This window comes from Zea mays, chromosome 5 (assembly GCF_902167145.1).
Source record: "Zea mays cultivar B73 chromosome 5, Zm-B73-REFERENCE-NAM-5.0, whole genome shotgun sequence".
Classification (NCBI taxonomy): Eukaryota; Viridiplantae; Streptophyta; class Magnoliopsida; order Poales; family Poaceae; genus Zea; species Zea mays.
In genome coordinates this window covers 178881589-178907394 of record NC_050100.1, presented here as the reverse complement: position 1 = coordinate 178907394, position 25806 = coordinate 178881589, and the positions used below count along the sequence as shown (strand labels likewise).

Here is a 25806-nt window from a genome sequence, read left to right as displayed (position 1 = left end):
AATGTATAATCCTTGCTTGTTGGGAGGCTAAACAGATTAGCGATGGAGCGCATATACCGGAGAGCGGCTGATCCGAGACCTCTCGATCTGCTGGCTACCTATTTGTCTGCAGGTAACGACGAGGAGGAGAAGCAGGCAGCTGGTGCCTGGTGGTGAGCGCGGTGACCACCATATCCGAGTACGTGCTATCAGGAGCAGCTCGCTAGGTCGTCCAACGCCGAGAGCAAAACACCCCATGTGCTCTCTCCATCGCTAGCTCCTCGACGAACCACGGCCCCATAACCTATGAGCCTACGATCGATCGACGACCGGCGCCCGCACTCGCTCGCGCGACGTACGATCCAGATCCAATAATCAGCAGCACCAACCAACCGAGATACACACCTATTCCCCCTCTCCTCTCTCCCGCCGGCCTATATCCATCCGGCCACCCTCTACTTGCTTGCTATTGCTGGCTAGCCTCCCTTCAAAAAGAAAAAGTCTTTATTTCATATTTCGACAAAATAATCAACCTCAACTTTAATTATATTTATAGATATCAGTATCGATATCTGTACGTCCGTTACTATAAAAGATATGATGCCGTTAATTCAATAGTGACTATATAGCTAGCACCATGAATATTAATAGTTTTAACATATATTTGATCGAAGTTTAGATTATTTAACTGTTTTCAAATGCGAGATATGTAGATTTATTTTATGACAGAGGGAGTAGAAGTCCAGCTCGGGTTATATCACGAGCTATTCCCCATATTCATCTCCCTTTACCTATACTTTCTATTATATCTTATTACATCTTAGACCTCTCCATCTTCAACCATTCCCCTATACATTATAAGCAAGTTATTTAATATTTATTTATCATTTTTTATGATATTTGTACTACAATAATACCTAATAATCATGTTAAGCAGCTTAAACATGATTACTATCATAAAAAATGATGTAATTAAAATATATGGTTGGAAGCCGGTCGATAGACGCCTCCAGTGACATTTTGCTGCTGCTTATGCATCTTTTTGTTCTTGGATGTATTCAGCTTATCTGCTTTGGTAGATAAAAACTAGCTTTAGTCGTCGCTGGTATTGGCGGGTCAGGCTGCTTTTGGGAACTGTCCCTAGTTGATCTCCATAGATGACTGTTAGTCTTTCAGATTACTTCTGGTTTGCTATGTTCCTTCAGTTGGATTTTATAACACTGCGTAGCTGATAATGTAGTAGGCTTATCGGCTTGCAGTTGTTGGTTAAGTCGGGAATTTTGTAAGAACTGTGATCGGTTTCTATTTTTTAATGAAATAGGGGGTTTCCCGTTGTCAAAAAAAAATAGTGCTCCTTTTGTATGGAAGTCGCTTCTCCACTGCCATATAGCGAGTGGCTAGCAGCAGCATCAGCCGCTGCTGGTATTGTCAATCGTAAATCAACACCTACTTTCCACCATCGTAAAACATGTATACATCTTGTACTTTTACGAAATCAAATACTTTAAAATTTAACTACATTTTCAAGGAAGGGGAGGGAGTACTACATACACAGTTGCAACGACAACGAGAGCAGGACGGCTGCAGTACCCTGCTGCAGTGCTGCTGCTTATTCATCATCTCCCATCCGCGTGCACTCGCGCAGTTTCCATATGAAGTAACCATTTTAGTTTCTTAAATTGGACTACCTTACTTCATCCACTCTAAGTTATAATCCATTTAAATTTCTAAATCATAAGTCATTTAATATTTTTTGAAAGCTAAAGTATCTCCGATTTGACCTTTGTCAATGCAATTTTTATAGTGTGTTGGTCAAATTAGAGATATTTTAACTAAAAAAATGACTTCTTATCTGGAACCAAATGAAGGCAGTAGTAATGACAAGTTTGCTCGTCTGTCCATTTCTTTTCATGAATATCATATAGAGAGAGAGAGAGAGAGAGCACCCCGGAGAGAGCTATATACACGCACACACACAAGCTTCTGTAGTCGTTCAGTCAAGGCGAGGCGAGCGTCGATTGAAGACGATGTGGGAGTCAGAGGGCGATTGCCATGCCGGTGAGCGCGAGCGCGGGCTCGTCCCTGTCGGCGGCGGCGGCTCCTCGGGCCGGTACGAGGCAGCGCTCAAGAACGACGGCTTTGTTCGAAGAGACCAGTCCTGGTACATCTAGCTAGCTAGCTAGCTAGCTATATACTTCGTTCATCCATGTATATAATTTTAGTGCTAATTAATTAAAGTTGATGTTCACCGTTCCGAGCGAATGATTTTGAGCAGGTATGTAAACAGCGATATTCCCAGCGATTTGCTTGTCAAAGTTGGAGATGTTAGCTTCCACCTTCACAAGGTAGCTAGCTGCTAGTGGCTTTGTTAATTATTTCATAATTTATTGTTCCCGTACGTCGTGCTAGCTGCAACCACACGATCATATTCATATCCAATATATGCATGCGCACGCGCGCGCGCCTGCACCCCTGATGCCCGCAGTACCCGATGATCTCCCGGAGCGGGCGGATGAGCCGCGTGATCTACGAGACGGCGGCGGCGGCCCCGGACTCGGGCGCGGCGGCGGCGGTGGTGGTGGAGCTGGACGACGTCCCGGGCGGCGCGGACTCGTTCGAGCTGGCGGCGCGGTTCTGCTACGGCATGGCGGTGGACCTGACGGCGGGCAACATCTCGGGGCTGCGCTGCGCCGCCGAGTACCTGGAGATGACGGAGGAGCTGGAGGAAGGCAACCTCATCTTCAAGACGGAGGCGTTCCTCAGCTACGTGGTGCTGTCGTCGTGGCGGGACTCCATCGTGGTGCTCAAGACCTGCGAGGGCCTCTCGCCCTGGGCCGAGAACCTGCAGATCGTGCGCCGCTGCAGCGAGTCCATCGCCTGGAAGGCCTGCGCCAACCCGCGGGGCGTGCGCTGGGCCTACACCGGCGGCGGTGGGGGGAGGCCGATGCCGACCACCAGGGCAGGCGCCGGCGGCGGCACGGCGAGCCCCCGGTGGAACCTCGGCGGCGGCGGCGGGGACTCCAAGGAGTCGAGCCCGAGCCGGCAGGCCGTGCCGCCGCCGGACTGGTGGTTCGAGGACGTGTCCATGCTCCGGATCGACCACTTCGTGCGCGTCGTCACCGCCATCAAGGTCAAAGGTACCGTACCATAGCGATCGACCGCTAGCTTAATCACACTGTATCTTATATTAATGCTCATGTTTAAGAAGGTATTATCTCCAATTAGTATCTCCTTCCACACACACACAAAAAAAAACTCTGATTAGTACTAGTACTAGCTAGCTAACAGCTAGATCGATGGACCATTCACGTACTGATCCAGCTACATGAGTGCAGCACGGATTATTAGTACCGTTCAATGTTCCTCCCTGTCGAGAAAACAACATTCTTATCTGCGCGCATGCATGTGAGGGAAAACAAAAAACAAAATAGTTTTATGGCGCAAGTGTCATGAACAGTGGAGCACAGTGTGCATTGTTCAAGCTGTGCCAAGAGCCCAAGACACTGGCACAATCACATGAGCTGCCGTCGACAGTGAAGCTGGGCCCCGGCTTCACTCCTGGTCACCATATATGTGTGTCTTCCCCTTAATTTGGTACCAAATCAATTTGATGAATCCCGTGAAACCAAACGGTAGAAATTTTTTTATTCAACTTCTACATGAAAACGAGATAAAATTAAACTAGCCTTCCAGTTCCATTAGCTTTCAGAACCAGTGCAAATTACGCCAGCTGTTGTTTTCATTGGCGGTTTCGTTGATGTTGGAATGTTGGAGCCACAACGCTCTGAGTGGCAAGCCGTCACATCGTCCTTTCCATTCTATTTGGAGGGAGATGCCGGCCGGTAGGATCAGATCGCCGCCGACGTGGGCCGTGGGAATGGGACGCACGGAGACCCTTCCATTTGCCCATCAGCACCAAATAAACCAACAGACTCTGAACATAATTTGCATCAGTTGCCCCAATACACATGGATTGAATAGAATTTTGTTCGGTTATTCCCAATACACATGGGTTAGATATGATTGGAAAAAAATAAGAATAAATTTGACTTATTTGAGATTCGAACCTATCCAATCTCACTCAATCCACATGAATTGAGAGCTAACCGAACAAACCCTAAAGTGTAAGTTAAACTAATTTACATTTCAATGCACCTTAATACATGTGTATTGATCTAAATACTAGAGTACTCAAGCAAAGCCTCATGTGAGAAATAAATTGTGTGTGTGCTAGTAATAAGACGAGCTGATCAAACTCGACTAAAAAAGTCAAACAAATTATAAATTAAAATGAAAGTAATATAAACCATGTGTGTGTTAGTAATTAAACTGCACCCAATATTAACGTGACTCTGGCCTCCACTTCGTGCTCTATCTTTTTTCTTCTTTTCATCTATTTTTTTTTTTACCTATGGTACTCTTGTGTCGTATCAGCATAATAAAGAGGAATTATTGATGATACACAACATTGTTACTTTATCATTTGTGAGTGAAGCTAGTAATCGAAACAATTTCCTGTTCGTTGCCTCTTTCTCTTTGTGGTAGGCATGCGGTTCGATCTCATCGGCGCGTCCATCACCCACTACGCATCCAAATGGCTCCCGGGTCTCACCAAGGACGGCCCGCACGGCGGCGCGCTGGAGGAGCCCTGGGCTCAGGCCCAGGCGTCCCCCGGCGGCGGGCTCCACATGATCATCGCCAGCGGCGGCGGCGGCGGCGGCGGCAAGGACGACATCGCCGGGAGCACGCCGGCGCGGGAGCAGCGCATGGTGGTGGAGAGCCTGATCAGCATCATCCCGCTGCAGCGCGACAGCGTCTCGTGCGGCTTCCTCCTCCGCCTGCTCCGCCTGGCCGTCATGCTGAAGGCCGCCCCGGCGCTGGTGACGGAGCTGGAGAAGCGCGTGGGCATGCAGCTCGAGCAGGCGGTGCTGGCCGACCTGCTCATCCCCTCCTACGGCCGCGCCGACACCGCCTACGACGTGGACCTCGTGCAGCGCCTCGTCGAGCACTTCCTGGTGCAGGAGCAGACGGAGCTGCTGGCGTCGTCCAGCCCCGGCCGCGTGGAGCAGCCGCCGCTGCCCGAGTACTACGGCGCTAGGACGGCGGGCGCCGCGGCAGCGTCGGCGTCGGCGGGGCTGAACGCCAAGGCGCGCGTCGCCCGGCTGCTCGACAGCTACCTCTCCGAGGTGTCCCGCGACCGCAACCTGTCCCTGACGAAGTTCCAGGTGCTGGCCGAGTCGCTCCCGGAGTCGGCGCGCACCTGCGACGACGGTCTCTACCGAGCCGTCGACTCGTACCTCAAGGCAAGTCAAGTCACTGCTGTTGATTTGATTCTTCGGTCTTCCTTCGTTCTTGGCGATGAGCCGATGATGGTGGTCTGGTCTGGCTGGTTCAGGCGCACCCGACGCTGACGGAGCACGAGCGGAAGCGTCTGTGCCGGGTGATGGACTGCCAGAAGCTGTCGCTGGACGCGTGCATGCACGCGGCGCAGAACGAGCGGCTGCCGCTGCGGGTGGTGGTCCAGGTGCTCTTCTCGGAGCAGGTGAAGATCAGCAACGCGCTGGCCAGCGGCTCGTCCTCCAACGCCGCCGCCGCCGCGCTGCTGGCCAACAAGGCGGCGGACGGCGTGGCGCCGCCGACGCGACGGCAGCTGCTGGACGGCACGCCGCAGTCGTTCCAGGAAGGGTGGGCGGCGGCGAAGAAGGACATCAACACGCTGAAGCTGGAGCTGGAGAGCATGAAGGCCAAGTACCTGGAGCTGCAGCACGAGATGGACGCGCTCCAGAAGCTGGTGGAGCGCGGCGCGCCGTCGCCCCTGGCGGCGGGGCTCAAGGCAACCGGCGGAGGCGTTGGTAGCAAGAATCACAGCCAGGGGCCCTCGGCGTGGAGCAGCGGGTGGAAGAAGCTGGGCAGGCTGGCCAAGATGACCGGCGGCGACGCGGCGGGGCATGACGGGCACGTGCCGGGAGCGCCCGGAGAGGCGCCGAGGAAGCCGCGGAGGTGGAGAAACTCCATCTCGTGAGCAGCTGCAGAGCAGAGTAGAGACGACGGAGCCCCGGTGGCGGTGGAATCAGCTTGTTTCGTAGCGAGCAGAGTAGGCGGCCTAGTAACTTGTGTAACACCCATTTTCATGCATGCAGTTCCGAGATTGAAAAACAAAGCAGAGTGGCCGAGACCGAGATTGCGCGCGTGCAGGCTGCAGACTGTCCTAGGAGAAGAAGATCGTCTCGTCTATTTCCAGTTCCAGTGTGCTGCATTTGCCGTGTTGTCATCTGTTTTGTTTATGAACAGAATTAACAGGGTTGAGATGCGATCGAACCAGAGCCTCAAGCTCTCAACCATGCGAATCAACCTGTTTGAGTCGTGAATGTTCTGAGATCACGGTCTCCTCTCTCTTTCATAGGACGGTGGGGTGGGCTCCTGCCTCTGGTGAATCGTAATCCACGAGCAATTATGGACCTAGGATTTTATTATTTTAACCTAGGGTAGTCGAGATAAAAAAAATACAACCGATAAAAGAAGCCAGCAACGATAATATAACATAGCTATAAAATTATCTAATGATTCGGATGATGGTTAATTGGTTATCATGTGACCAAATTAGGATGATGGTTAACCAAGTCAAATACACACTGAGGACATGACAAACGGTGACATGTATCGAGATCGTGGATGAAGCGTAGCGGATGCAATTCTAGAGAAGGTTTTGGTAGTCTCGGTCTCAAACCATCGGTGAATAGTTTTCGAATTTGGGCCTCAAAACCTAGATGAAGTTTCGGCGGAAACGGGAGGTAGTATGTGATGTCATCGTGAATAGTGTGTAGAGGCGAACCAAATTTATGAAGAACCTATGGCCGCCAAATGCACCAATCTTGGTTAGACCATTTTGCCTATGGTGTCCAGTGGCTCTGTCTAAACATCTAGAAACATGTTAGAAATTATGCAATAACTCTATATATATAGGGGTATTTAGTTTATAAGGACTAATTTTTAGTCGCTCCATTTTATTCCATTCTAGTCCTTAAATTGCCAAATATATAAGGGTGTTTGGTTTCTACTCTTAGTTAGACCATTTAGGGACTAAAATAGAATAAAATGGTGGGACTAAAAATTATTCCCTAGAAACCAAACATACCCATGATAGGATGCCTACTCTTAACTAGCACATCTCTCCACCATTCCATTTTTGGTGCTTCTATTTTGGTGCTCACTAGTAGTTTTAGATCTAGTTATTTTGTTTAGAGGTCCACATATGAGTGTTTGACTATTGTAATCATTCACTTGTGTAACCTTGGCACAGTGCCTTACCTCGTTCAAGGAAAAAATAAAGCAACTATTCCTCTGAAATCTATGGCTCTTGTGCAGCCCTTTTGTTTGGATTTGGTTTTTCCTCTTCCCGATTTTCTTTCTTAGCTCTTTTGTTGGATCTTTAACATCTGAGCTCTTGGGGACTTTTTGATTGGATCAAAATGTGAAAGAATATATGAAAACAATTCCCATAAAGTAGTTTGGACAGATTCAATTCGGGCACAAAAATCCATCCTTTTGATCAATTTTGAGAAAACCCCAAATCGGAAGATGGTTTCTTAGATTTCTAAAGTTTTATGGACCGTTTAGAGCTAAAATTTTGTGAACAACTTGGGACCATCCTAGAGAAGGTGTGTGTGAAATTTCAACTCAACCAGAGTTCATTTGGTTGAGTTTTGCCTTTTCCTCCTTTGGAATAGGCTGCTAGAAACTATCTAGGCGAGTATGGCACAAAAAACACAACACTACTAATATGTTTTTGTTGTGTGGTTTGTTCCACTATGTTCTTGCGTTGTTTTGAGCATATCTTGTCACCAATTGACATGTTTGTGCTCCTCGTGTGAGTATTGGCTCTTTGGATCTTAAAGAATTCTCGAAATTAGTTGGGATCCAAGCCAAGATCATCTTAAATAAAAAAATTGTTTCCATTCATCCCCTTTGCTCACCTTGTATGGTCCTTTAATTGGTACCAGAGTTGGTTAAGGATCATTCTACCTTATATGGTTCATTATCCGTAAAGGTGACATAAAGTGATAGTAGAAAGTCTTCCTTCTTTGATGTGATCAACTACCCTACTGGAAGATATGTAGGACCATGTATCTTCATATCACAAGTTCTCGAGTCTAGGAGATTTATTTAGATCTTACTTATGTGATGCTTGTTGTTTAAATTGGTCAAATTAGATTGATCATCATATGAGGCTAACAACAAGGCTAGACATGTTCTTTTTTGAGTCTTGCACTCTCTGAGTTCGATCATATTTCAAATATAGAGACAACTCATGAGATCTATTATACTCTTGAGAAGTATTAGAGGGCACATCCCATGTTAAGACCATACTCTTTAAGACTCACTATCTAGAATATAAGAAATATGTTCATTTGCCTATAGTTTGTTTATTCAATTTTATAGCTTTTAGTAAATTGCGAATAAGGTGCGGAAAAACAAACTTCACCTACCCTATGAGATTCTAAAATTGCCACATGCCCCTAGATCGGAAGGTTTGGAAAGCGAAGGTCTCGACAATCATCAAGTCCCCTAACTTTGAGAATCTCACAATCAATGAGTTATTTAGCAAGCTCAACTCAAATGAGGTGGACATAGTCTAGAGCCAAATTAGAGAACCCATCAGATATCATCCCAAACAATTGTGTATGCAAACAGTGGTCACAACAACCGATAGCTCTAGTTTTATAGCGAGTCAAAATTTCCAAGACAAAAGTAGGTTTTTATTGTCTACTACAAGCTCTTTTATGTTCTGCTATAGCAGCACAAGTCTGCAGGTAGCATTATCATCACATACCCTTCTCGTCTCTCTCGCCCATTTGTATGGCCGCCTATAATATCTCATTGTAGCTACTATCTTACAGGACCAAAAACTTGGTTTCCTCCCTCCGATCCGAGGGAGGAAACTGAGCAGAGAGCATCGCCACATCAGCTCACTAGCTGCTGGTTTCCATAGTACGGGTAGGCTCCGTAGGCCGCGGCATACATGTTTGGGTGGGCGACCGGTGAGGCGTACCCATATCCACCGTAGAATGGCGTCCCGTAGTACATGCCATTGCCGTTGCGCCGGTGGCCATAATCACCCCTAGACTGGAAGACAAAAAACCCAAGTGTGAGCAAAACAAATAATACCAGTTAAGCCTGTTTATTAAAGATACAAATTCACCATTGCAATTCTGCCTATATTGTGCAAACATAATCATGATGAAAACATATTGTATTAGTAGTACGAGAGACTACACTTCAAATGGCTGGCACTGTTTCTTCCAAAGGTAAATGAATGACCTAAATCTAGCTAAACACTTACGCTGCTATTACCTATACAAGCCTGTTTAGCTGATGCTTCTTGGGATTCCTAAGCAGAGCTAAGATGAAGCTCAGTAAGATGTTTCTGAAGACAAACTCTCCTCCAAAGTGGGGTTTTAGAGGGTTTATCTTCATGCAGACACTAGTGTATGAGGCTTCAGCATAACGATCCAACATGTTGGACAGCTTAAAGCCCCCAGGCTAGAACTTCAGCTGTTAAGCACAGACGTTGACTCCAAACTTTGAGCAATAATAGTTTCCTAATTATATATGCACGTGGTTACAGACTCAAAATTCATGAGAAAAAAACTAACCATTTTCATGTTACCAGATGAGATGTTCGCAAAACTATTATGCTCAAAGTTTTAGTCAAAATCCACAATCTTGGAGCAATCTACAAGCCACTGTTGAGTGAACCTCGCTTGGCTTTAATCCGAAACGGCTTCTACTGTTTCTACAATATTTTGTCTCTATGGATTGCAACTGCAGCAGTCCGAACAGCTGGCTTGAATCCAAAGCGAACAGACATGCTCCACCTCCCTGTCGTCGCGTAATTTTTGAAGAACCCCTGCTGTGCTAGCATGTATGGCATGCATGCAGAGTGCAACAGCAATTCTGCGTGGCTCTACCCATTGTCTCACCCTCACCATCATGGCTTCATTAACCTTCTGTGCTACAAAGTTGACACTCTTCCGCCTTTTCGCAAGCTTCTTTGAGAACAACAAAATGCATACTGCACACAACACACAATAGTAATACTAGCTAGCTAGCTAGGGTTCATGCAGTTTCGTTTCTTGACCCACTAGACCACTCGTTGTATTGCAGAAGCCAGCAGCTGCAGACTCTCATCTGGTTATGGGGTCTTGGATCACAAGTAATAAAGTATGCAAATGCATGACATTCAGTTTAGCTTAGAATTGTCCCCCTACCCCCACCCATCCCCCTGATCTGTCCCCACGCTCCACCACTACCCTTAAACCACCAAACACTACCTAAATCTCTTGTTGGTGGCTGTCTTTCCCGCGCCATCCTTATCCACATTACCACGCCGGTGACTGGGCCATCCAGCAGTACAGGTGACCCATGAAGAAGTCCACAATTACATCTAGCCCAAACACGAAAAAAAGAAGCATATATGGGCCAAACCAAATAAAGAGATCGGACACTAGTGAATGAAAACCGATTCTATTCAAGGTTGAACCCACTACTGAATGAAAGCACATTCTAAGCCAGACAACCTAAAGCGTCACTACCTCCCCTCACATCCCAAACCTATCACTGATCAAGCCCCCACCACCATGCAGCAGCAGTGATATGGCAGAGCAAGGGAACATGATAGACCCGCCCCCAACAAGTCAAGTGCCTCCCTATCCCCAAAACACCCCTCTCCCTATCCTAGCCCAGATCAAACGGCACCATAGCCAACACCATTCAAATCAACATCAAAGAGAGAGTTGTCCTTCCTCTCCCCTCCTCCTTTTGCCTAAGCAACTGGACCCCTTACTTCTCACAGCCGTGCTTAGTTGAAGCCTTAGAAACCATGCAACTGATATATATGGAAGAACAAGTACCATCAATGGTTCCTGAATATCACAGAAACATATCCATGTTAAAAGTATTGTTTCTTTCTGATATTTCTCCATCTGAGGTTCTCCCATTCCCTACATAATGGTGTTAATCGGGCTCTAAGGCTATCTCCAACAACTTACTCATCCTTATCTCTCATTTCAAACTCTATTCTATAAACAGTAGAGTCTACAGTACAAAACAGTCTTTTGCATAGCCAAACGATTTGCTGGCCATAGCCTAAAAAGTTATAACATGCCACATCAAGCAGGAGTTATGATAAATTTGAATTATACTATTATTGTGGCAAATTTGAATTATACTATTATTGTGACAATTAAAGCAAAATTGGAACTAAATCAGTTCAACCTGTTTACTTGTAGGGCTGCGGCCCCAGGAAAGTCGAATTGCTTGCTTCCCAATAGTTGACCCATTCAACCCTTGCAATGCTTCTTCAGCATCAACTCTACAATAAAAAACAAGTTTCAATCTAAAATATACAGAAAAGTAGAAACTTAACAAACAGTTAGCAATCAGATATTTATTATGATACTATGTCGTAATATGTTGTAAAATGCAGGATTCGGATACATTATCTCAGATTTACCTGTTTACAAATTGAACAAACCCACATTGCTTCCCAAAAGGAATTTTGACAGAGGCAAGATCACCATATTTTGCAAATGCTTTCCTCAGTTCATCTTCACTAACATTGGGGTCAAGCCCACCAACATATACCTACAGCATTATAACCAGTATTGACATAGTACTTCAGTGCATCATCCTAGAATGCATGCAGACAACCATATAAAATATTGACTACAAATGCACACTGTTAGTATTTGGATCTGTTACAAGAAAATGGACGAAAAAAGGACAGACCCAGTGTTGACGGCTCCCACGTGAGTGGAGTCTAGCGAAGGAATAACCGAGGCCAGCCTTACCCTTACATTTTGCAGAGAGGCTGTGTCGAACCCAAGACCTTTTGACTTAGTGGGAGGCCTTCTCACCACTACGCCAGGCCTGTCCTCCTTAATTAGCTTCCAAAAGCATTTTCATATCACTATATATTTTTTCTTTCTGCAGACATATTTAGCTTGCAAAAGCATTTTTCACATCACTATACACTTTTTTCACTTTGTGGTTTGTGCTAACATATTTTACCCAAAAAAACAAATGATGAAAGGCATCCATGCGAGAACATTCCAAGTCCAACAGCAAGTAAAATCGAGGCTAGTAATAACTCTTATCGATAAACAGATGTGTTTTAAGGTAACCAAAACCACTGAAGAACAAGTTGAGCATACCGTCCTGTTAGTAGAGTCAACATCAGATTGCCTTGGCGGAGAAGAGCCAGAATCACCTAAAATAAGCAATTATAGAAATCAAAAGGCATGTCAAATGGGAAAATTATTGATTAAAGAAACTGCACACCAGCCGACAGAGCCCCAATATAATGGAGTAGATGATGCTAGGAAAACCAGGCCCCCAAATATTACCTATTTGAACATGTATGCATGATGTATGTAGTAACATGTTACTTGTACTCAAAATATTGAAATATAACAACCACCTTAAAAATCATAGCATCAAGCAACAAGGAATAGATATGCAGCAAAATTGATTATTACAACTCCCAGTTATATGTGTAGAACTCATAGCATATTTCTTACAGTGAAATTCCTTATGGTAGCAATAAAATTCTGAACAAATAGCATTGACTAATATAAATTCAAGATCATGGAATATGGAAAAAAAACATTATAGATGTGTAAATTAGTAGCTGGAGTCACGGGCTAAATATAAAACAATATCAAATTCTGGAAATACCTTGAGATCTTCTAGGAGTCGCTAGTCCTACACGAATTGGCCTTGTAGAACAGTATACACCATTCATTTCAGTCATTGCAAGAGTTTTGTCATTATCATCTCCAAACCTAACAAAGCCGTAGCCTCTAGAACGGCCTGTGTTTGCATCAATAATAACTTTAGCTCCTTTCACTGAACGGTATTTGTTAGAGAAAAGTTCCAGCAACATCTCATCAGTAACATCAACAGCCAAATCGCCAACAAATATCGAGTGATCAGGCGGAACTTCCGAGCGTTTTTCTCCCATACTATATGATGCCCAGTTTAACTTAAAAGCTCGCTCAGTATTAGGCATTACATGACCAGAAAAATTCTGTAGTGCCTTCTCTGCTGAAACGTGAGAGTAAAACTCTACAAAACCATAACCCTCGGAAACTCCCGAGTGTCTATTGCGAATTACTTTAATATTCACCACCTACAAAAGCAGATGAATAGTGAAACGGCAATTAGTAACACATAGAGAAAACGGTAAGGTAATGATGGAGCAAATCTCTCAAAGAAAAGACAATAAAATCTTAATTGATGTAGAAAGTACTACCAGGTTATCAAGAAAAGGGTAAACCATTTAAGCCAAATATAGTAGTCTTAACCAAAAGTTTGATGACGTTACTAACTTATAACAACATAATAGCAGACGACTAGCGAACTGCCAATCAGCAATGCATGGAATAAAAGATAGTTAATGGTAGAGCAAGTCTCTCAAAGAAACACTGACATTCATGATGACCAATGTATTAAAGGGACAATCCATTTAATCAAATACAGTAGCCTTAACTGAGAACGTGACTACGTTGCTACCTTACCAACACAATGGTGCAACAGCATGTCACAAATTCAGTCCATATTTCCAATCATGTAACAAATTGGCAGGGAGACATATGACTATGTGTCTATGTCAGATGCTACACGATTGTGCATATCATGATTTGGTAGAGGGTAAATTTACGTAACTACTCTGGGTCGCCCGAACTGCGAGAATTGAAATGACCTGAAAGTTGGCGCCTAGCTACTACCGAGGCTAACAGACTACAAAGCACATTGCTGTTTGGTTACAAAACCAGAATTTGCGCCCAAAACTACGCCGCCAAGCCTGTTACAGCACAGTATACACGAATCAACTCTCAGCCATGGGATAAAGCTAGCCGGATTCGATAGATCCGGTACGGATAAGGCCGGATCGAAGGAGCAGCCTCCGGGAGAGAGAACGAACCTCGCCGCCGGGACCGAAGCAGCTGTGGAGGTAGTTCTCATCCATCCAGTACTGCAGGTCGCCCACCCAGATGGTCCGGTTATCGTCGCCCCCATTCCCGCCGGATCCAGCAGGCGGCGGTGTTACCGATACCGGCGGCGTGAAATGCTTGACGAACGGCGGAGGAGGTGGCGGAGGCGCGGCGACCATGGGGTGGTGTGGTGGAGGGTACGGGATGACCACCCACCGCGGTTGCGGCATGTGGTGGTGCGGGTGTGGCGGTCCGTGCGCCGCGTGCGCGTGGGGCGGGTGCGGCGCCGGAGCAGCCGCCGAGGCCGGGGCGTCGGTTGGGGCCACTGCCGCTGCCATCTGCATCGCCGCCGGGGGTTGGTGCTGGAGCCGCGCCGCGTGGGTCGAAGGTTCGAAGCTTGCGAGGGGTGGTGGAAAGAGAGGAGGGAGCTCGTGGCAGAGAGAGGGTGAGGCTACAGACCATAGGCCGCTGCCGACGGATCTCGGCCGTGCGGTCTAGGATTTCGCGGTGACGCAGCCGTCCGATGGGTGGGCGTTGAAGGCACTGACGCGTTGGGGTACGTGGCCTAGAGGATGCCGAATAGGATCCAGCCTGCTGCCTGCTGCTACTTTTGTGGGCCCTTTGGAGATATGTGCGGCTGGTGTTTTGCTATTTCTAGGCGAAAGAAAAGGGCAAAAGAAAACAAACATATCGAATACAAACTATGTTTTAGTGTAAAACTACTAAAAAATTTTAATAATTTTTTAAAAAAAAACATAAATGTATATCTAAGTTTACCTCATCTATATACAAAATTAATCTTACTCTAGCAGTTAAAAAAGGACAATTTTTGATGCATTTGAACTTTTATTGTTTGTCAGAATTTGTTTTTTTTTTTGTAACTGCTAGAGTAAGATGAATCCGATCATAAAATTTTATATATAGATGAGGTAAGCTTATATGTGCATTTATATTTTTTAGAATTTTTTAATAGGTTTGTACCAAAACGTGGTTTACATTTGGTACATTCCCAAAGAAAAGTGGAGCTGATTCGAGTCTATAATGACTGTCTGTAGATTTGGAATCCGCATTCAAAAAAGGATATGGGAGGCTACAAAATCATTGATTTCAGGAGCAGATTCCTGTTGTAAAATGATATTACACGAGTAAAGGAGAAGGAGAAATTTAAGATCAATAGCAGATTCCTGTTATAAAACTCTATTATACGAGTAAAGGAGAAGAAATTTTAACACTATTATACGAGTACACATGAAAGCTCTACATTGTAATTAATATCATTTAAAGAAATACTCCCTCTATCCAAATTTAGTTTTCTTTTTACTATGTTACATAGGTCGATTCGACTTATTCATTTTTAGAAAAAGACATAAAATTTAAAATTATTATATACTAAATGATACTACAGTACAAAACTATTATTTTTATTATTATTAGTTTTTTAATAAGGCGAGCAGGTCAAACTTAATAAAAAATCAAATACATTATAAATTGAAACATAGGGATAAATAATAGTCGCTTGTGCCTATGTGATTTTATTTTTATCTATTATATCCATCGTAACAGGTTAACAGAGGAAGAAAGAAAGGTCCTCACCGTTGACAATATGTTTGACAACATGTTAAATTATGTTATTATCACTATAAACTTTATGGCAATATGCCAATATTAAGTGTTCTACATGGTATGTAGTACGTATAAACCACTCAGCACACTGCAACTATAGATGACCAATAAGCACGAGGCCCGCGAGTCCGGTCTGAGCCCGGCACAGCTCGATTCTATGTGGGCACGGGCCGGCCCAGCACGAATAAGCGGGCCGGGCTCGGACAAGAAATTAGATACGGTGGGCTAGCCCAGCACGATCCGTTTAACTCTAAGCATGTTGAGCCCGCTTTTTTGCACTAAAACATGCTTGGTGTCAAGTCGATAAGAAGACTTGTACGAATGGGCTCATAGGCTTGGTGTCAAAAGCCCATGGGCTCGGCAACTACGACTAGAAGGAAGGCCTATCCGCAAAGGTATTCCAAAAGGATAAACATATCAAATATTTTATTGGATTAGGACATTTGATCGAGATCTTATTAGATATGCCAAGGTCCAAATAGATAAAAAAAACATATATTATGTAAGGATAGAGTTCAACATAGGGTCGGTTACATTCCCCTATTTTGTAAGCAACTCGGATACACATTTGTAAACCACTGTCTCTCCTAAGACTATAAAAGTAGAATCTAGGTGTCCCATAAGAGCAACCCCAGTAGTTCTCTAAAAGACTTCCTAAATTAATAATTTAGGTAGTTAACATGAAAACTATTCTCCAACAGTTCTCTAAATGAACTTTCTAAATTTAATAATTTGTCATCTAACATCATTTTCTCTCTACATTTGGCAACCATTTAACAACTCCCTAAACAAAAATGTTGAATGCATTATATAGTTTTTGTGACTTATTTTTTATGTGGATAAATACAAAACAAAATTACAACCTATATTTAGAGAACTATTGGAGAACTCACATTTTTTTACTCTAAAAGTCATTTAGCAACTTCTTAAATCTGTGATTTAGAGAGCTAAAATTTACATAACTATTGGAGTTGCTCTAAGGACAAGATTATCATATCAGAATACAAATACCACTAGTAAAAACTAAAAAGGACGACGCGGGGTGTTATTTCACCTTTAGAGCCCTGTATAAATTTTGTATCATTCGTGTCTTTACTTTAACTTTCGATTACATGAGCGGCTCTATAAATTCACTATTGAATAATCTTCGACAACAATAAACTTTGAGCTACTATACAGTTTACAACTTTCCCTTCCCTTCACCTTTTTCCTTACAATTCCTATAATCATGGTCTTGTTTTTTCCTGAGACTATTGTAAGTTCCTATAATTCCTATCTGACTGGCCCAAACACAAGAAACAGAGAGGCTGGCCAGGCGACAACCGGGAGCATCTTTGGAAATGGCAAATTGGATCTCGATGGCGTAAGCGCTCCCGTCTGCACAAGTCTGGCTGGCTTATTCGGCGCCGTGGCGGGCCAGCTGCAAAGATAAGAGTCAAGACCCGATCGAGTGTAAAGCTACTTGGGTCATCAAGCGTGCAAGGTCTCAATCTCGCGGTAATGGCGAGGCCACACGTCGTGGTTGTGCCGTACCCATGCTCCGGCAACATCAACCCAGCGCTGCAGATCGCCAGGCTGCTCCACCGCCACGGCGTCTACGTCACCTTCGTCAACACCGAGCACAACCACCGGCGCGTGCAGGCCACCGAGGGCGCCGGAGCCGTGCGCGGCGGGGAGGGGTTCCGCTTCGAGGCCATCCCGGACGGCCTGTCCGAGGCCGAGCGGGGCAAGCAGGACTACGGGCGCAGCCTGGCCGTGTCCACGAGCACGCGCTGCGCTGCGCCGCTCAGGGACCTCATCGCGCGGCTCAACGGCACGCCGGGCGTGCCGCCGGTCACCTGCGTGCTGCCCACCATGCTGATGAGCTTCGCGCTGGGCGTGGCGCGGGAGCTCGGGATCCCGACCATGTCGTTCTGGACGGCCAGCGCGGCCTCGCTGATGACGCACATGAGGCTCCGCGAGCTGCAGGAAAGAGGGTACGTGCCACTCAAGGGTAAGCACTAAGCACCGCCCAAATTAATCTTGCACACGCACGCTTGCACCTAGCCTGCTCCCTTTCGCGGTGACACTGACGCCAACGTGGCGCGCGGCCGGCGGCCTGTAGACGAGAGTTTCCTGACGAACGGCTACCTCGAGACGACGGTCATCGACTGGATCCCCGGGGTGCCGCCGATCCGCCTCGGCGACTTCTCGAGCTTCCTCCGCACCACCGACCCGGACGACTTCGGTCTGCGCTTCAACGAGTCGGAGGCGAACAGCTGCGCCAAGGCCGGCGCCCTCATCCTCAACACCTTCGACGGCCTCGAGGCCGACGTGCTCGCCGCGCTGCGCGCCGAGTACCCGCGCGTGTACACCGTCGGGCCCCTGGGCCTGCTCCTCCGCCAGGACGACGACCGAGACAGCAGCGCCTCCGCCAGCGGCAGCACCGAGTCGACCGGCCTGAGCCTGTGGAAGCAGGACGCCGAGTGCCTCGCCTGGCTGGACGCGCAAGAGCGGGGCTCCGTCGTGTACGTCAACTTCGGCAGCCACACGGTGGTGACGCCGGAGCAGCTGAACGAGTTCGCGTGGGGCCTCGCGGCGAGCGGCCACCGGTTCCTCTGGTCCATGAGGGACAACCTCGTCCGCGGCGGCGGCGGCGCCGGCCTGGACGCGATGCCCTCGACCTTCAAGGCTGAGACGGCGGGGCGGTGCCACGTGACCGCGTGGTGTCCCCAGGAGCAGGTGCTGCGGCACCCGGCCGTCGGCTGCTTCCTGACCCACAGCGGGTGGAACTCGACGTGCGAGAGTCTGGCCGCCGGCGTGCCCATGGTGTGCTGGCCGGGCTTCTCGGACCAGTACACCAACTGCAAGTACAGCTGCGAGGTCTGGGGTGTCGGCGTCCGGCTGGAGGCAACGGTGGAGAGGGAGCAGGTCGCCATGCACGTCAGGAATGTGATGGCAAGCGAGGAGATGCGGAAGAGCGCGGCCAAGTGGAAGGAGGAGGCGGAGGCTGCGGGCGGCCCCGGCGGTTCGTCACGCGAGAACCTGCTGAGCATGGTGAGAGCGCTCAGCTCCGCACCCAACTCACCAGATGCTTAAGAGCCCAAAGATCAGTAGTCACACTAGAACGGAATCTAGAATCATGAAGCAATACTGTTCATGATCGACGCCAGCAAAGTTTTAGTCTCCTAATAATAGTTGGCATATTTCAGTTGATTAATTTTCTGTGACTATATTGAAGTAGCGGTCCTCACCTGATACATTGTGTCATTTGGGTCTTCGAACCTAGAAAAACGGGTCTAGTAGTTTAGTCCGTCCCTATAAAATTGTCTAAAATTAGATTTACTCAAAATAAATGATGATGTGATATACCACGTTGGAGCACATTAAGAAAACTTTAAGGACCTAAATAAGTAAGTGATACAATGCCAAGTTTAGAAACTCAAGTGACACATGTTAAGTTTGGGGACCAAATGACTTTAATGTGGTATTGCCACGTTGGCATCCGTTTTTATATGGTTTTGGATGAGCCGTCAAGTTTCAACATTTATTTTTTCTGGTTTTAAGAGTTCAAAAATCTAAGTAACACATTATGTCAAATTCAAGGACCAATAAATATTTTTACTTGATTGTTTTAACGAACGAGCATGCACCACTGCAAATGAAAGTGTCGACCGATGTCTATGAACTGTCAATAGATATCGTTTTCTAATAACATTAACCGGAAGACTGCTATAGTACAAAGATTCATATTTAGGGTTTGATCGGTTCCCTTTATAGTTAGAATTAAATAGAAATATATTTAATCACTTTCATTTTCTCTGATTCCCGTGCAACCAAACCAGTGCCAAAAAAAATTTTGTTCTCTTCACGGGCGTGTGTAAGCGTGTTAAACCGAACTGTGAACAGCTCTGTTCCAGGCTCTTTGTCAGACTCAATTCTTCGCTCGGCAAGAGGAGATGCTGCTAGAGAAGGGCCGGGACCCAAGAGAGCTCCTAAGCCTAACTCTCGATTTGGAGGCCAATAATGTGAGCTCTTGAATATAAAAAAGACTAGTGCAATTCTCGTGTGTTCACGACCACATATCAATTATACTTCCTCTGTTTCGTTTTACAAGTCGTTTGCAACAGCTTCGTATAGATTAAGGAACCTATGAATTGACGATTTTATCCTCCCACAAGCCTCGGCTTAGACCTTGGTATTTCGCTCAACCTTAACTGGTAAACACCTGCTGTAAACCTGCTGTAAGGGGTAAAAATAGTAGTTTACTTTTTACTTCAACTAGAGCGACAACTATTATGACTCGTTTTGTTTTGCACTAGCGGCGACAACTAAAACGAAATTTATGGAGTACTTAATAGTGTAATAAAGTAGTTGTACAACACGCGCAGACCAAGTGGCAAGCTAGTGTAATGGGTCATTCTCCCAGAAAGTAAATTTAAAATTAAAGTAAAGTGCTCCAAAAAAAAATTAAAGTTAAAATTGACATATGACCTACATACAATTTTAAGCTGCAGATACTACACTTTATCTTAGTCCAAAATTTTAAAAAAATATGAGTACAAAATGAAATGTCTCTTTTTTATAGCCCACTCGTCCTCCTTCAGCTAGCAATGTGGTACTTATTTGCAAACGTTGTGCTAAGTGCGACTCCGTGTCGTGTTGGGCTTGAATGTTCTGTTACGACCATCTAGGAGTATCGGCACTTGATGACGAACGACACAATGAAACCGTGAAAACTAATATCTTATAGGAGTAGAGATGTTTGGACTTTAGGGTAGATTAGCAAAAAAAAAAACGTGAGGACTTTTTTTTCAAAAAGAGCGGATGGTAAAAAACAGAGAAACTGATGCTTTTATAGATTGAGAGGACGAGAGGAAACTCAAACAATTGTAAACTGAAAACACTTGAATTCAACTTATGTCCTCCACTTTTGTATTCTTCCTTTCTTCCCTTAGACCCCGCTTAGATTTAATAATCATAATCTAGACATAGAGTAATTAAGTTGATATAGTTTTTTAAAATATATTTGTATAGTATGGTTAGCAATATATAAGATATATTTATATGTTATATTTTTACTATAGGAATTCGAGACAAAAAAAATATGTTATAAACTGCGGAGTAGAAATATAACATGTAATACGTAAAATCAATTTAATTCCCTCGATCTATAAATTTAAGGTGAGTTTATATTTAAATTTTAAAAAGTTAAATTCCAAACTAAACAACCTACTTTATTAAGCCAATTTCTCACGGATCCAAGGCCTTTATTTTGCACGCTGTCACGATAAATGTCTGACACGGTGGCGCATACCTAGCCACGCCAACGATGATTCTGAGACGCGAACACAAGCACCTCACGCCTCAGGGGGCGTTGATGAAGGCGACCATCTTGTGCATCATCTCCTTAGCCTCGTAGCAGTCGGGTTTGAAGAGGAAGAAGACGTGGCCCTCTCCCATGGTCTCCAACAGCTCGACGCCAGCGGCCTCCCCGAGGTCACCGCCCCTGGCCGCGGCCACCGCCTCGGCGTACGCGCGGCCGCGCCACCTAAGGAAGTCGCCCTCCGCGGCGCACACCATCACGCGCTCGCACGCCAGCGTGTGGAGTCCCGGCGCGGCGGGCGCCAAGGGGTTCATCCGCGGGTCGTCCAGACCGTTGGTCTCGGGGCACGCGAAGAGCCAGAGTCCGACGCCCATGGCGCGCGCGGCGGGGTCCCTGGGCTCCTCGCCCACGGCCTCGGAGCCCCAGAACCAGGGGTGGATGAGCACGGCGCCCTTGAGCGGCGGCGCGCCGGCCTGTCGCGCGCGCTGGGCCTGGACGACGTCCGGGTGGATGGCGAGGTGGTGGCAGACGTTGCCGCCGGCGCTGTCCCCGGCGACGAAGACGCGGGCGAGGTCCCCGTGGGCGGCGACCCATGGGTCGGCGGCGGAGAGCACCCACTTGAGCGCGGCGAGGCAGTCGTCGTAGCCCGCCGGCAGAGGGTGCTCGGGCGCCAGGCGGTAGTCGACGGAGACGGCGAGCGCGGGGCAGGCGGCGGCGAGCCTGTTGAGGAAGAGGTGGTAGTTGGGCGAGGCGGCGGACTCGGCCACGAAGCCGCCGCCGTGGACGTACACGACGACGGGCAGCTTGGCGCCGGCGCCGGCGCTTGGGGGCAGGTAGAGCCGCGCGGAGTAGGAGCCGAGGTGGACGTCCTTGGACTGGACGCCCGTGGCGGCGTCGTGGCCAGGCTCCACGGGCGGGGCCACCAGGGGCCGCTCGATGCGGCCGCTCTTGTAGATCCGGAGCAGTGGGCCGAACTCGCGCACGACCTCGTCGGACGGGTCGGGGGCGGGGACGGCGACGGGGAATAAAGGCTTAGACGGCGCCATGGCGGACGCGCGCGCGCGCGCTCGTGAGAGGTGTGTGGAGACTGGAGTGAGAACTGCGGGGATGGTCGCCGCGGCGAGTGAGTGATGGGCTGTTTGTTGGACGGACTCGCGCTTGGCGTGCTTTGCCTTGCTCGCCTACCCGCCCTGCTCGTTGGTCACTAGTTGGTAGGTTGCGGACTATTTGAGGCATCGGCACGGGAACGGGTGCAGCAGGCAGCAGTCACCGACAAGTTGGGGCACGCGCGACGTGGTGATGAACTCGGTCTACGTGTCGCCGGCGGTGCTTACCCGCTGATCTACGTGAGGACATGCACATGAGCACTGCTAGCATGTCGATTCGCTACGATACACTCGCGCGCGCAATCCGAAAGATCTGTGGTGGACAGTCATGAGTCATCTCATCGCCATCGCCATCGCCATCGCCATCGCCATCCGTGCTGTATGGCCTTCACTCAGATCTGGATTGATTACGTACTTCGCTGGGCCTGTTTGTGGCCGCCCAAAAGCCTCTGCATGATGTCCTCGTTTTTTTTTCTCTACCAGATCCCAGAAGATGAATTCATTCACAACCTTCTAGAAGATCTGCTATGATACGTTGATATACCCCCCCTCAATGTGTCATTCACTTCGTTTATTGCAACACGTGGATCAACTCCAATATCCAATCTACATTTTTAATTCTAGATAACATATTTATGCTATACACTTAAATACACGATATATATATATATAGTTATATAAAAAACTAAAATATCTTATAATTTAGAATAAAAAAAGATAAATGATAGATTAGGGTCGTCTAATGACAACATTTATTAGTTCATAAAAAAGACAACAACTATCGTAGATTAATGTTGGTTTGGTACTTCAGTCGTACGGATGCTTACTGGGTTTAGGCACTACGAGCCTAACACGTCCATTCAATTGCACTATGCGCTAAGAATATGTGCAGTAGATCGTGTATATGGTTGTGTAAAATAATGTTTTGCACCATGGATAAAACTATTTTGCAAAGTGAAGTTTGAAATAGAGATGTGATAGGAGATGAGATAGGAGAGTTGTTAGAGATAGTCTAACCCGTCCTAAAATGGGATGCTACATGGCCTAGTGGAGGTTTTGGATAGACATGAATATTATAAAGTTTGTTAAGGTACAACTTTAAAAATAGTTTTCGAGACAGTAGGAAAAGTATTATGAGATATAAGAAAGTGAGAAGTCGTTTGACACGACATTGTGGCTTTCAAGAAAGTTATACTCGGTCTACTCACTTGTGAGAGGCCTCATATATTATTCGCTTAACTTTCTCCCTCTCTCACAAGTGAACCTCCCTTATCACAATCAACCTTCATCTCCTTTCTCTCGCCATGCTGGGTTAAGTGCCTCGTCAAAGCGGTGCCTAGGGCGCCGCCAGAGCCATGCCCGCGTTGGTCGCACACCACTGCAAAGGCAGTACCCTTACTTCAGGCGCACGCCACAGGCTAAGGGATTGTGTTTGATACATATGTAATTTATGCATGAAAGGGATTCAGTGAGCTTGTCGTTGATTTAACCGAAAAAGGGTGAGAGCTCGTGGAACTGGCTTCTGGCTTCATCATCTGGCGTATAGCATGAAGGCTCGGATAACTATGTGTCAAGAACAAGCAAAAACACAAATCATCGAGTATAAACAAATAATCATTATACTGGTCAAGAATAATGATGTATGAGTGAGTAGAGTTTCGAACAGAGTTTGTGTTCAAAGAGTTGAGATGTTTACCTAAATGGTATATCAGAGGTGAACCAACACTAGAAGCGTAGGAGTAATTCAGTGTGTTGGAGTTTGCCTTGGCTCACGAAGTTGAGTGTGGTAGGGAGAGGATAGCTCTTTAGGTGTATTTATAGTTGGGTGCATATGGCTTAGTACGGTTGTGAAGCATATAGGTTCCTAAGTAGTGTTTTAGTAATTAATGACAATTATATGTGGACTATTGGATTCTTGGAGAAAATAAGAATGCAAGATGAATCACTGATGGTTGAGCTACTTAGAAGTCTTAGAGACTTTGGTATGGATTTGGGAATAGCTCAAGGCAAAGGTAATCAATAGGTTTTTACTTTTGCTTATCAAAAGTTGATTAGAGAAGTAAATTGACTAGGTTAGTAGGCTAGATAGTTGTACTATCAAAAAGGGTCAATAATGTTTACTTGATGTGATACTTAATGCCTCATAAAAGCATATAGTTGATGCATGTGCATCAGGGCTAATAACACTTCCAAATTGCGAAAGAAAATCTTTTGAAAAGCGTATTTGAAAAGGGGTAAAATTGTTTGATCCGCGGACCATTCGGTCCAAGTGGCCGGACCGTCCAAGAACTAACTAAAGAGGTGTGCAGATATGGTGTGTTTCTGTGTGGTTTAGGCAGTTTGTACTGCAGACTGATTGAGCCAAATGGCCGGACCATCTGACAGTATTGGCCAGAAGGTCTGATATTTGGCTAAGTCCCTGGTACGATGTGTGGACCATCCGTTCGAGAGAAGCGGCTCGTCCGTAGCTAACTTGAGTAAATCTGTGCGGGGGACTTTGTTTTCTAGTGGTTTCAGGTTTGTATTGCGGACTATCCATGCCTAGGTCACAGACATTACATGTTCACAGGTCGTGGACCATCTGTGCCTAGGTGTCGAACCTTTCGTAGCTGTCAAAACCACTTTGGGCAGAGCTTGGGGCATTTACTGTTGAGGCCAACAGACCGTCCAACCATGGTCAGTAGACAGTTTGCATCTCGCTTTTTCTGATAGCTCTGGCAGCTTTTCTAACGAAAAGTAGTTGTTAATGTGGAGGGTGGACCATTTGTGTAACGCACTGAATTTGGGGGTATAAAACTTCTTTCTAATGATCACCCAAATTCATGTGTTACTCTTCTCTCTCTCACCCTAGGTTCTATCTCTCTCTAGATTCTCTCTCCCTTCTACCCTTGTAAGTAGAATTAGCTTAAGTTAGTGGAGGTTAATTATTTATTTTTGCCAAAACATTATGGGTCATGACATGTTGCATCATGCTGAGCTTAAAATATTCTTTGAAGTGTTGCACATATTTGAATTTATTTGAATTTAAAACCTAATTTGAATTTGGAATTGAAAACCCTATAGAAAAGGAATTAGAAAATCCAGAGAAAAAGAAAAAGGGAAAGCAGCCTAGCCGGCCCAGCTTGGCCCAGCCAGGCCGCGCGCCCGCGCGCTCGCGCTGCCTGACAGGCGGGCCCCGCCTGTCAGCGGCGGCTTTCTCTCTCGCGCGCTCTCTCCCTCTCGCTCTCTGCCCGTTGGGGTCGACCTGTCGGCGACAGTTGCTTCGCCCGCGCGCGCCCCTCCTCTCTCTCTGTCTTGCGGGCCCGATTCGCCAAACGCTGAGCCGTTGCCCCGCGCGTCCCTCTTCTCTCTCTCTGCGCCGTGGACCCTCCCTGTCAGTTCTGACCTCCCCGTGCTCGCCGTGGACCAGCTCGTGCGCACTCGCGCACGTCACCGGATTTCTCGGCCACGACGCCCGCCCACGCGCCCAGCTCCCCTCTTAGAGCCCCGCCAGTGCCCGCACTCGCTCCCCCGCCTCGTTTCGCACAGCATCGCCCTCTCTCGCGCTCTGCCCTCGCCGCCAGACACCACCGGAGACTCGCGCCCGCGTTCCCGACCATCTAGCTCGCCGGAGACCGCGCCAAGCCTCTCCGAGCTTTGCCCTGAGGTGAGACACCTTTGCCCGTGCTCAATTTCCGTAGTTCCTCTCTGTGCTCAGCCAATTTTGGCATCGCCGGTGCTCGGCCGTGGTGGTCCGCCGTGCTCACAGTGGCCGACCAAATTAGCCCGGTCTAGTTCCTCAACGTTGGTCCCTAAGGTG

General features: G+C 46.9%; 4 protein-coding genes across 6 annotated transcripts; 2 read left to right on the top strand and 2 right to left on the bottom strand.

Moving 5' to 3' along the window:
* The first annotated feature begins 2004 nt into the window (after positions 1 to 2004).
* On the top strand, positions 2005 to 6300 carry LOC100281161 (uncharacterized). The gene is made up of 5 exons (NM_001367785.1): positions 2005 to 2140; positions 2255 to 2324; positions 2465 to 3116; positions 4525 to 5282; positions 5375 to 6300. The coding sequence occupies exons 1-5, from the start codon at positions 2007 to 2009 to the stop codon at positions 5999 to 6001; spliced, it is 2241 nt and encodes a 746-aa protein (NP_001354714.1). The 5' UTR covers positions 2005 to 2006; the 3' UTR covers positions 6002 to 6300.
* A 2312-nt stretch (positions 6301 to 8612) lies between these two features.
* Positions 8613 to 14474, bottom strand: LOC100191587 (Polyadenylate-binding protein RBP47B). 2 transcript variants are annotated; one of them, XM_020553011.3, is made up of 7 exons: positions 13964 to 14474; positions 12715 to 13168; positions 12192 to 12247; positions 11829 to 11915; positions 11492 to 11622; positions 11254 to 11350; positions 8613 to 9102 (listed from the first exon to the last, which is right to left on the bottom strand). In XM_020553011.3, the coding sequence occupies exons 1-7, from the start codon at positions 14315 to 14317 to the stop codon at positions 8941 to 8943; spliced, it is 1341 nt and encodes a 446-aa protein (XP_020408600.1). In that variant the 5' UTR covers positions 14318 to 14474; the 3' UTR covers positions 8613 to 8940. The 2 variants fall into 2 exon arrangements, with proteins under 2 accessions (XP_020408600.1, NP_001130489.1); NM_001137017.1 differs by lacking the exon at positions 11829 to 11915 and having other exon boundaries at positions 8694 to 9102; positions 13964 to 14374.
* A 2556-nt stretch (positions 14475 to 17030) lies between these two features.
* Positions 17031 to 18813, top strand: LOC100283727 (cytokinin-O-glucosyltransferase 2). 2 transcript variants are annotated; one of them, NM_001156626.2, is made up of 2 exons: positions 17031 to 17589; positions 17701 to 18791. In NM_001156626.2, the coding sequence occupies exons 1-2, from the start codon at positions 17097 to 17099 to the stop codon at positions 18672 to 18674; spliced, it is 1467 nt and encodes a 488-aa protein (NP_001150098.2). In that variant the 5' UTR covers positions 17031 to 17096; the 3' UTR covers positions 18675 to 18791. The 2 variants fall into 2 exon arrangements, with proteins under 2 accessions (NP_001150098.2, NP_001168355.1); NM_001174884.1 differs by having other exon boundaries at positions 17080 to 17572; positions 17701 to 18813.
* Positions 18814 to 20749: 1936 nt separating this feature from the next.
* LOC100282074 (gibberellin receptor GID1L2) lies at positions 20750 to 22083 on the bottom strand. Its single transcript, NM_001154987.2, has one exon. The coding sequence runs from the start codon at positions 21945 to 21947 to the stop codon at positions 20943 to 20945; it is 1005 nt and encodes a 334-aa protein (NP_001148459.2). The 5' UTR covers positions 21948 to 22083; the 3' UTR covers positions 20750 to 20942.
* Between the last annotated feature and the right edge of the window lie 3723 nt (positions 22084 to 25806).

Coding starts and splice junctions, on each gene's coding strand:
- LOC100281161 (NM_001367785.1), top strand. CDS start 2,007: ATGTGGGAGTCAGAGGGCGATTGCCATGCCGGTGAGCGCGAGCGCGGG. Junction 2,141..2,254: donor GTTCGAAGAGACCAGTCCTG/GTACATCTAGCT, acceptor GATTTTGAGCAG/GTATGTAAACAGCGATATTC. Junction 5,283..5,374: donor CCGTCGACTCGTACCTCAAG/GCAAGTCAAGTC, acceptor TGGCTGGTTCAG/GCGCACCCGACGCTGACGGA.
- LOC100191587 (XM_020553011.3), bottom strand. CDS start 14,317: ATGCAGATGGCAGCGGCAGTGGCCCCAACCGACGCCCCGGCCTCGGCG. Junction 13,169..13,963: donor GCTTCGGTCCCGGCGGCGAG/GTTCGTTCTCTC, acceptor CTGCTTTTGTAG/GTGGTGAATATTAAAGTAAT. Junction 11,351..11,491: donor TTTGTTCAATTTGTAAACAG/GTAAATCTGAGA, acceptor TTTTTATTGTAG/AGTTGATGCTGAAGAAGCAT.
- LOC100283727 (NM_001156626.2), top strand. CDS start 17,097: ATGGCGAGGCCACACGTCGTGGTTGTGCCGTACCCATGCTCCGGCAAC. Junction 17,590..17,700: donor AGGGTACGTGCCACTCAAGG/GTAAGCACTAAG, acceptor GGCGGCCTGTAG/ACGAGAGTTTCCTGACGAAC.
- LOC100282074 (NM_001154987.2), bottom strand. CDS start 21,947: ATGGCGCCGTCTAAGCCTTTATTCCCCGTCGCCGTCCCCGCCCCCGAC.